This window comes from Thalia democratica, chromosome 5, assembly GCF_965202585.1.
Source record: "Thalia democratica chromosome 5, ktThaDemo2.hap1.1, whole genome shotgun sequence".
Classification (NCBI taxonomy): domain Eukaryota; kingdom Metazoa; phylum Chordata; class Thaliacea; order Salpida; family Salpidae; genus Thalia; species Thalia democratica.
This window is the reverse complement of record NC_139169.1, coordinates 54,854,844-54,865,982: the sequence shown is the minus strand read 5'-3', so window position 1 is coordinate 54,865,982 and position 11,139 is coordinate 54,854,844. Positions and strand designations below refer to the sequence as shown.

General features: G+C 25.2%; 1 protein-coding gene across 2 annotated transcripts; it reads right to left on the bottom strand.

The window, feature by feature from the left end:
• Positions 1–303: 303 nt before the first annotated feature.
• On the bottom strand, positions 304–10,185 carry LOC145836000 (uncharacterized). Of its 2 annotated transcripts, none has more exons than XM_082943777.1 (9): positions 10,071–10,185; positions 9,574–9,736; positions 7,381–7,482; positions 5,078–5,181; positions 4,752–4,861; positions 4,578–4,635; positions 3,759–3,859; positions 3,601–3,683; positions 304–645 (listed from the first exon to the last, which is right to left on the bottom strand). In XM_082943777.1, the coding sequence occupies exons 1-9, from the start codon at positions 10,076–10,078 to the stop codon at positions 382–384; spliced, it is 993 nt and encodes a 330-aa protein (XP_082799903.1). In that variant the 5' UTR covers positions 10,079–10,185; the 3' UTR covers positions 304–381. The 2 variants fall into 2 exon arrangements, with proteins under 2 accessions (XP_082799903.1, XP_082799904.1); XM_082943778.1 differs by having other exon boundaries at positions 3,601–3,668.
• Between the last annotated feature and the right edge of the window lie 954 nt (positions 10,186–11,139).

Genomic DNA, 11,139 nt, shown 5'->3' with positions numbered 1-11,139 from the left:
CATGTATAATCTAAAAGGTTAAATCACAGTGAACGAAAAATTACAAAATAAATGGATATGATTAGTTTAAAAATATTAAATTTTAAGTAAATATGTTTTTTAAAACGACGTTTTTACAATTATAAAAAAAACTACTATTGCATTTAAAATAAAATTTCAAATCGCTAAACACAATTTTCAAAACTAGTACAGGAAATCTTTTAACAAAAAACAGACACTTATTTTAACTAACAAAACACATGGAACCGTAACCATTAACCTGTTTTAATTTTTTGTTAAAACAAAAAAAATCTGTTTATTTAAATTAACACCTGCTACTTTAAATTAATAATTTTATAAAACAAAACAACACTTATTTTAAATTTTATATCAGTAAAACAACTAGTTTACTGGCGAAAATGCCGACTGCACGCCAAAAATATTGTTAAATGATGTTCCTCTCTCAAGCCATTTGTTGCGCCTGCTGGTGTTTTTTGTCTTTTCGTCTTTTTGACGCAGCTCGCTTATCATATCACTGGGATTTTTGTAATTATTTGCGCTTCTTAATCTTTCAAACAAGTTTGTGGTTGTCAGTTTGTCCTGACTTTTTATTGATGCGTTGTTTTTTTTTTCCTGAGAGCTTGAATTCTCTAAATGCTGTTTACTCTGAAAGAAATTTTAATACGCTTAAAAATTAGAAAAAACATAGAAAAGGTACTTTTTATTTTATTTTTAGTACTGACAGTTTTTGTAATAAAAAGTATATATATTGTATTACATTTTGTGTTAGTTTGTGTATGAAATAACAAAACTAAACTCAAAATATTTTATATTTTTAAGTTTTAAACCAATGCATACTTTAAAAATAAGAAAAACAAAACAGTTAATAACATTTTATATAGAATATCTATCATTCTACGAATAAGTTGCATATTCCAACGAACCTGATTGATAACATCTGTATTAATAAACTACTAGCTAATAAATTTTTGAATAATAAATTGTGTAAATCTATATTAAAAATTTAGATCATAAAACAAAAACAAAGGGGATATGGGAATGTTTACAAATAAAAATTAACACTGGCTTTTAAAATAATAAAAATATAAATAATTAACTTTAATACACGACCAACAACAACAGCGTACGAGACAAAACACGAGCGGTTTCGTCCTTATTAGAACTCATCAGGCAAGCATAGTCGCTAGAAACCGCTGTGGAGATATTACCAAGCTGGGTTAAGTACAAAGTACTGAAGCGACCGTTTTGTGGGTAAAATTGAAAAAAAATACATATCTAGATCAGTGGTCGGCACGCTATTTCGAATTCGTGAACCCTAAATCACAAAATTAAAATTCTATGCACCCCAATTTGCATTCTTTAGCGCCGCTAGTGTTTAAGAATATGTAAACACTTTTAATTGTTTATTTACTAATAATTCGGTAACACCCAGTCAATTTTTACACGCTAACTTTAAATTTACCAGTTTACCCTATCTATTTTAATAAACTTTTAATATCGATGATCAAATTTTTACAACAACCAGAGTTTTAGTATTTAAAATTTAAAAAGTAAGTTTGACACTATTACATGTTAACCCCTTTTGAGTCAGAAAATAAGCCTGAGTGACTAAAGACTGGACTTAGTACACAAGCTAATCTTAAAGAGTGGTATGTATAAGCAAAAAACTAATTTAAATTACAATGAAAATTAGACATTTATAGATCTTGAATTATTTAAATATTAATAATTAATTACAAGTTAAAAAATTTCAAGTAAAGCAACAGTTGAAGATTTTTAAAAGATATCAAAATAAACCCAAGATTTTTAATAAATTTATAACTAGTCTCAGTCTAGCTGAGTTTTTGTAAATATATTAAAACTAGCCTCAGTTGGTCTAGGTTTTTCATGATTTAAAACTAGACTTAATTATTCTTAGAGAGCTATGTATGTGACAGCCCTGTTATTATTGACCCTTCCTATACTTTAAATTTGTTATAAGTAAAACATAATTGAATTTTTTTGGCCAACTAATTTTTTGTCAAATATCAGTTGATTAAGCTTATAAAATAGTGATTTTTAATGTAGCAAAACGCCTTTAAACAATAAGAGCTAATAAAATTAAACATTAATAGAATACTAAACGTTTTATTTTGTTTTAAGAATCTATGAGATTTGCTCACTTCGGTTTTTCTTTGAACAGTTAAGGGTGGAAGAAAATTACATAAGGTAACAGAATAGAACTAGGAGAGTACAAAAATGGTCGATTTGTTAACAACAAAATGGTCAATTAGATATCAAGGTTGAATATGTATTTAATGTAGAAAGATTAGAAAAAAAATCTAATTAACTTTCTGCGCAAAAAAAAAAATTCATGTACCCCAAAATAAGTTTCATGCACCCCAAAAGTCTCGTGCACCTTAAAGGAAATTTCATGTACACTAGTGTGCACTAGTGTACACCGTGCCGACCACTGATCTAGATCATTCACAGCACAATGTCTCAGACCTTGTCAGCTTATTGTGAGATTATAGTCTGTGCTCGTTTGATCTATTTTAACTAATATTTATCTTTCCTGATGAGTCCTAATAAGGACGAAACCGCTCATAGGTTGTCTCGGATGCTGTTGTTGTTGGTCGTGTGGTAAAGTCCATTATTTGTTGTTGATGGCCGAGATAAATATTGGTTAGTAATAAAAAAAGGTACGGACAGTAATTTTTCATCCTTAGTTTTTATCCGAATTCTAAAAATTCTTCAGATATACTTTTACTTTTTGAGCTAAAGATCTCAAACTTTTAGGAAATATTTCTTGTTTAGTTTAAAAAAATTTCAGAATTAGAACTTCAAAAACTTAAGAAAAAAAAGGTTAATATTTCTATTAATCATTTCTTTTGGTAGAAAGGTTGAAATATTAGCAAAGGTGAAAACTTCAAAGGAAGTCTATTGAACTCAGTTTGGTTTTTGTACCTCAATAGTTACTGGTTTTGTTAAGCAGTTAAACTGTCTAATAGCTAATATAAAACTCAATAAATTAATATCAACTTATAAAAACAAGATGGAACCTGCTATGATGTTAACTTCTCTTCAATGGCAAGGAGTAGAGCATTGCAAACTAATCTAATTACTATTACGTTTGCTTTAAAATGTCTATCTTACTACTCATAAAACTTTAAAACAAAGTTTTTTGAAATTTATACAAAAAAAAACATTTAAGATAGTTTGCTTTCTCCTTAACATCCAACTTAAAGCTTTCTACACCGTTTAAACTCAAGTACAAAAAAATGATGTATGCACGCCAATTTCCACAGATGCGTAATCAATATACTTTCTAACATATTAAATATTCGGATTCATTAAAAAAACATAACCAGTTTTAAAAAATTGCTATAGTAAGTTGATACAAAATTTCGTTTTGGTAAGATGTAGAAACAGACTTTTAAAAGTGTAGTTTTTTTTTTGAACCTTCCATGTACTAATACAAAAAATAATTTAAATTCGGTGACAGTTTAGGTTCACGTTACAAAAAGCATTATTTAATAATAAAATTTTTATTCTACAAATTTTGGTTTACAAAAAAAAAAAAACAAATGATTTTAAATTTTTGTAGTATTACAAAAAAACCTTCTTTTCGTGATAGTTGAAGTTAGTCGCTAGTGTATTTTCAGAATTTCTTTTTACTATTTCTTCACCTGTAACAAACATAACTAAAGTAAGTTTAAAAACCAGAATTTAAATTAGTTTTGCTAAGACTACAGTTTACGACAAAGAACTGAAAATACTTGATAAATGTGTCTTGTTTTCTTTATGATCTACATTGACTTGATATTTTGTTTTAGGAACTTCAGTGTGTAGTTTATCTAACTGTCTATTGTAAGCATACCTGTTTAAAAAGTTATTAAGATTTTAGAAGACTAATATATACTTTAAAATAATTTTAAGTTCTTTAATTGTTTTCCTTTGAAAATTACAAATGAAAAGAAAAAAGTATTTATACCACTATAACCAAAAGAACAATAGTTTTTTCTTACCTTTAGTTCACTTATGTTAGAATAATAACAACTGCTTAAAACTTTTAAATAAAAAAACAAATAATTTCCTACAATTTATTTGAAGCTCAAAACTTTACTGACTTTACTGATTAAAGTAAAAAAAGTTTTTAATGACTCGGATAAATCCTAACATAAATGTCATTGACTCATACGAAACATTATCATCAGGGTTGCTAAATGCTTTTGAGAAATTTCTTCCAGGGTTTATCTTTTGGGTCTAGTTTTAGTATAAAATTGAGTTTAAAGTAAAAATCTATCTTGTTGAGTATACAAATATTGAAAAAATACTGTTTTAAATATGTTTTTTTTAATAAAAAAAACTCATGATGATAAAAAATTATTTATATGATAGATCTTTTGAGTCAAATCGAAATTTCATTAAAACTGTTTGAAGTTCCAGGTTTTTTAGTGAATTTTTTTTTTAATTCCAGGATATTTAAGCCTAAATTGTCTAGTTGCAGGATTCAAAGTTTTTTAGCAACCCTGTAAAAACCTACAGTAAAACGAAATTATATACATTGGTAAGCACAAGAAAAGTATTTCACCAACCTACTATAATTACTTGTAAATTTGTTTGGAGTAGGAATTGTAAAGTTTTGATTTGGTCCTATAAAAAAAGTTTTACTAATCACAACACTTTGTTACTCAGAAAACATTTATATTCAACAAAAAAAGCTATTAATTTTGTTATTTAAAAATTTAATTAAAACTGCAACTAATTACCCTCACACCAACGTTTGCGCCTAGGTTTAAAAGAAGTCAGATTTCGATCTAAATTTATCATTGGTTTGACGTTCTTCATATTACTTAAATTTTTCCACTTAGATCCATATCTAAGAGAAATAAATATCATAAGAATACAATATGGTTAAACAAATAATATAAGGTGAGAAATTGTTTTCAAAACAAAACTAATCAGCCAATAAAATAAAATTTAGTGCTGTCAAAGCACAAGTAAAATTTAAATGTACAAAAGTTTTAAATTTGTTCGTTATTATTATTTAAATATTACTGTAACTAAATTAACGTTTTACTCAAGTTTTACGTACCTTGGGTATCTATAGTCAGTATTGTTTTGGCTTAACTCAATCTTATCTTTTTCATTTTTTCTTCTCTTAGTGAAAAATTCTTCAAATATAACAAAATTGTTAACCTAGTAAATGACAAAAATTTGTTTAAATATTTAACACGCATGATAGTAACAATAAACTTATTTTTATTTGTAGAATAGTACTAAAATAATAAATTATTTATAAGATTTCCTTTTTTAGTGCGACAAAAACTGTTTGTTTGACACTAGCACTATTATGCAACAAATTTTGTAAACAAATTTAAAGAACTAATGAAAAATTACAACAGTAAAACTGTCGCACCAATAAAATTTTAAATACCTTGTAAAAAACAAACGAAGCTAATTATACTTGAAAGAAAACAATAATCTATAGGGAGCCGAACTTGTTTTACAAAGTTAATCTTTTGATTGGATTTCAGTCTTAGCTTCAGAATTTAGTACAGCTCAATGACGTTCTAAGTGACTTTTGACAGTTTAATTTTTAGTGTTTATTTTGTGAAGTGCAAACTAAAAAGGTAACTATATTAAATACCAATCACTTGTTACAATTTATTTCTGCTTTTCTTTAAAATTAAAGTTTAATGAGTAAATTTCAGTTTTTGCTTCTTGTATTATTTATTTTAGTTGTTTAAAACTATTAAATAAACACTTAAATGCTTCAAGTTTTTTTTTCAAAATAGAGAAAACTGACAACGAAAAATTATAAATTAATCTTTTGCAAAGAAGAACTTTTACAAAACTCACTATATCTAAAATTTAAACTAATTTTTATATTGTAAAAACTACAACTACTAATTCATAAATAAAGCTATCTTATAGGAATTAATGTTAGAATAGAAAAACAGTAAAAATATTTTTTTCTGTACATTAGCAGTAGTAGTAATAGTAGGACTCCTTTAATCACAAATGATTTTGGTTCCAAACCATTTGTTACAGTGTTATTATGATTTATAATTAAGTTTGCTGGTTTGCAGTTTATGTTTCTAATTGTTTCTGACAGTGATAAAATATTTTTGACAACTTTTAAAGCGTCTTGCAAATAAATTCCCTATTTAGCGCAGTAAATAAAAAATTATTTCTATATTGATGTAATAATAGTTTAACTCCTTCATGTTTAGTTGGGGAGCCCGAGATATTGGTAACCAGCAATGACATTTTCTGAAAGATATATTCTAATATTCTTCTTTCACTAATTAGACAAAAACTTTTACATAATACATACATGACAAAAGTTTTTTTCTCAATATTCTTAAATTTGCCGAGAAATTTCCAGCTACTATTTTAAGTTTTAAGTAAAAGTTTCTTAAGCATTTATAGAATTATCAGGAGGAAGACCTTTTTTTTAAATATATAACAATACATCAAAAATACCAAGTTTTTAATATGTAGAAACAATTGCAAAACAAAAAAAAAATAAAATTGACTAAAAATTTATTAAAAACTTTAAAGATTGCTTGAAAACTGTAAAATATAAAAAAATTCTATGAAATAGTCCTCTTTTTAGTTTGCATAATCTATGAGCAACTTATATGACTTATTAAGTTTGATCCCTTAATTCTATAAAATTTAAATTTGTTAAGCTAAGTAACCACTAAATGTATCTTTTAGCTAAAAAACAGGGTTGACACTCATTTTTTCAAATTTTTTTCCAGGTTTTCCAAATTTCTTCCAGGTTTTTAAAAGTACACATTTTAGGGTCTATTTTTAGTTTAAAATTAATTTCTATTAAAGAAACTGTGTTAAATAGACTAAAAGCATTGAAAAAATACTGTAAAGTTACTTTAAATGTGTTTTTTATTAAAAAAAAATTTGATGATGACAAAAAATCTCAATTATATGATAGATTTTTTGTGTCAAATCAAAATTTTACAACTGAAAATGTTAAAGTTATTAAAAATTCCAGGATTTTTGATCAAATTTCCAGGTTTTTCCAGGTAAAGTGGCAACCCTGAAAAAATCTTTAGCATAAGATCTAGTTGTAGAAAAAAATTGACCTCTCTATCATGTTAACTTAATTCTTAAAAAAATAGTACCAATATATCACATTTAACTGTAAGTATAGATTTATATTGATCTACTTTTAAAACTAAAGGTAAAAAAGTAACAAAATAAATAAAAATATTTTTTTTTGCCAATTTGATATATAAAAACATTTGTAATATTTATAAATGTACAATAGGTTATGGTAAAAGTTTTATAAAAGACTAACAATTCTGTTTTGTTTAAAATTTTGATAAAATATTAAGAAAAAATTAGCACCAACAAGCAAATATAACTAACTTGAGGTATTGTAGAGTAAAGATTAAAATGTTTTTTCAAAAATGCAATGAACTTGGTTGATGGTCTATCAACGGCTAAATGTTTAGCTTCAATTTTTTCAGCCTAAATTAACTTTAATATAAGCTATTTATTTTTAATTATAAAAGTTATAAAATTCACTCAAAATTTTTGTAGTTAAGACATTAAAACTAAAATTCTTTGTTTCAGCCTAAAATTGATATAACATAGTATAAAAAAATATATTTTATAAGTTTTACTCAAAAAAACTCGTCATTGAGAAATTAAAGACCAAAAAACTAGTTCAATAAGTTTTTATAAGAACTATATACAAATTTTATACTAAAAAATAAATGCTCCAGTGACATCCTGGATAACGCAAAATTACTTAAATGAAACAATTTTAATTTTTTTATTGTATTGTCTATAAAGTTTTTATAATATCTAAAACTATTAACCATAACCACTTTAAGTACTACAGTGCTTATTCACTTATCCGGACAGTTCCAGTTGTGAAAATATTCAAAAAAATTCAATATTAAACACAAATTGTATGATACAAATATTTAAGCTTTCGTGCTGTAAGAAATTAAAATGATATTGTAAGTCCTGCAATTTAGTTTACAATAAAGACGTGATAATACTACTACAGCTAACATTCTAACTTTGTTCAGAACTATTTTAGTTATCAAAGAATTCTTTATGTAAATTAAGTCAGTTAAAAAAAAATTCTAATAATGCCATTTATAATTTGACTTTGAAAAGTTGTATAAGTTTAACACCTTCAACATACCATGTTTTATAAATAGACAAGACATTAAAAAAAAACGAGTTGCACTAACAATTGAAAATAAACTAGTAGTTTGTAAAATGGTACAGAGTTGCTACTGACTTTAGGCAAATTTTTTCCAGGTTTTTAGAAGTTCTTGTTTTTGGGTCTATTTAAGTTTAAACTTAAGTTTAGGGTAAAAAATTGTATTAAATAGTAAAAAAACATAAAAAAGATATTGTAGAGATACTTCAAATGTGTTTTTTAATAAAAACATTTTTAATGATGACAAAAAAAAATTTCTATATGGTAGACTTTTTGTGTCAAATCAAAGTATTTCAACTTAACATGTAAAAATTGTTTAAAATTCCAGGTTTTTTTTTGCCTAAAATGTCAAATTCCAGGTAAAGTGGCAACCCTGAATGGTAACAAAATGTTCCACAATCTTTAGAGCAGTTTAGCACAGGCAGGTCCACTTTGTACAACATTTTGAAATGTGAAAAATTTTAAAGTAGAAAAAAAGGAGCTCAGCTTTTATTATTTATTATGCTATACAGTACACAGCATAAAATTTTTTTTATAAAAAAAAATGTTATTGTACTTATCAGGTAATGTTTAAAGAAAAATCTTGCCCAACATGTCCGGATAAGTGAATAAGCCTTGTACTACCAATATTCAATTTAACAGGTTATTAAACCAAAATACTCTAGGTTCTTTATAGATAGTCTGTTGTTATTTAAATCATATAAATTAGAACTGTATTTAAATAAGATTTTATAAACAAATGACAATCTATAAAAAACCTAGAATTAAGGGCATAGGGGGTAAATCACCTTTTTTGCAATTTAGTCTAAATTTATAGAGTTTTAACTAGGCTACAAGTAATTTTTAAAGATTTTTTAAACTCAAAATTTTTTTGAGATATATTTGGTCAAAGTCAGAGACTACAATAGGTTCCTTATGGGAGGCGCAAACTAAAGCGGCAAATAACTAGAAATCACTAAAAATCTATCTCCTCCTACGTTTTTTGAGATAACTTCCTCAAACTTTTAGGAAATGTTCCTTGCAATATTAAAAAAATTCTGTCAGAACAAAACTAAAAAAATTAAAATATAAAAAATTTATGACAAAAATATTAAAAAAAAACTGTTTTAATAGAACAATAGAATTTTTAGAGAATTTTTTATTAAAAAACATCACATGTTTTCCACCAAATCTGACCATTTTTTATTCAAAACAATAACTTATCACAGTCAACAGATATGATTATTGAAAGTACATCATTGGAAATTTTTTGAAGAAAAAAAAAAGTACAATTATACATATCTTTACTAACAAGTTATTATTTTACAAATAGTATAACTTAAAGTGTTGTATTTTTTAGTGACTACCTATATAAGAAAAGGAGCTTAGAATAATGTCAAAACCTCTAGCATAAAGTTGAACAGCTTCAGTCCGCAACCTTTCCGCTGGAAATCTTCATGAACGTAAAAGTCAAGCACACACAATGGTAACATTTCATGATGATGCCCAGCTCTATCAAACAAGAACAGTTTCTTAACACCAACCTTGATAAATCCTAGGACCTTACTATAAAATATATTTGTTATATTAAGTAAAAGTAAACAATTAACACTGAAACAAAACCCTTAACCATTAAATATAACTAATGAAACATCAAAATATATATTTTCATACATAATAAAAACTATTAAAATACCTTAAAATTTTTAAAACTAATTAAAAATAACAATACTAACTACTCATTTCATTAATAACAGTAGTTCATAAACACAATTCCTTCAAACTATAGTATAGTGCGATTTTTAGATGTACTACAGTTAAAACAAAAGTGTATTTTAATTTACTATATAACTCAAGATGTTTGATCTTAATAAGACTTAAACTACTGCTTACAACAAACCTATCCATTTTTGCAATGCTTTTAAGCAAATAAACTCGATGATTGTTTGATAATGCATTGTACAAGTCTGTGATTGGATGAGGTAGCTTTTGAGAAATTGCTGAGCTTTTACCAAAGCATTCTAAAATTTTCTATAACAAAATAAGTTCAGTAAGAATTTACTATTATAACCACAAACTTATCATTAAAAAAAAAACATTTAATAAGCATAAAGTTACAAATAAATTTGCTACTTGCATTTATTTGGAAACTATACCTGAAAAACATATTTTTTATTAACTTTATAGTACTTTTATTCTAAAAAAAGTATTGAAGTTTTGAAACAAAGTCGAAAAAAATTGTATTAAAATAATATATAAAAGTATTAAAAAAAACAAAGCAACAATTTAAAGAAATCTACAGTAAATTTAGGCAGGATTTAAATGAACTTTTCACAATTTTTAGTTTATTAATACTTAAAAACATTTAAAAAAAAATATAGCTTTACTTGAATTTTTTCTTCTGAAGTAGTTTTATCTTTAGAACAGTTTTCTAGCAAACCATGTACTTCGCATATTTCTTGAGGCAATAATGCATTAATGTTAAAATTAAAGTCCATTTGAAACTATAAGTGCTTAATTCTTTAAAAATCTGCAAAAGATACTTTCTAGGTTATTATCATAAATACAAACAGTTATAATCTGTGTATTAGCTTAATAGTCAGACAGTGAAGAGATATTTTGAAAATATAAATTATAGTGTATAAAATACAAAATTTATTACATAACATCAAAAAAACATACTGTATAGTAATTTTTTACACTATATCTATATTTTACAAATTATAAAATGGAATTACAACAATTTAATTATAAAATAAATTTGTTTGGAATCCTAAATTTGAACAGTTTCACCTTCAATGACAATAACTAAGTTTATTAAGTTAATGAGTGCACTTTGCATAAATATAAGTGGTTATATCTATTTTAAGAGATAAAAATGTTGGGAAAGGTTTGAGAACATCTAGTAGTTTTTGTTTTCTTTAACTTTTTTTTAATGTGACTTTTTTATTTTTTTTTAATTTTTTTAA

What these genes read in the sequence shown, in the direction of transcription:
- LOC145836000 (XM_082943777.1), bottom strand. An exon ending in ACTGACTATAGATACCCAAG is followed by an intron (nt 4,862 to 5,077) that starts GTACGTAAAACT and finishes TATTTCTCTTAG; the next exon opens with ATATGGATCTAAGTGGAAAA. An exon ending in TCAACTATCACGAAAAGAAG is followed by an intron (nt 646 to 3,600) that starts GTTTTTTTGTAA and finishes AATTTCTTTCAG; the next exon opens with AGTAAACAGCATTTAGAGAA.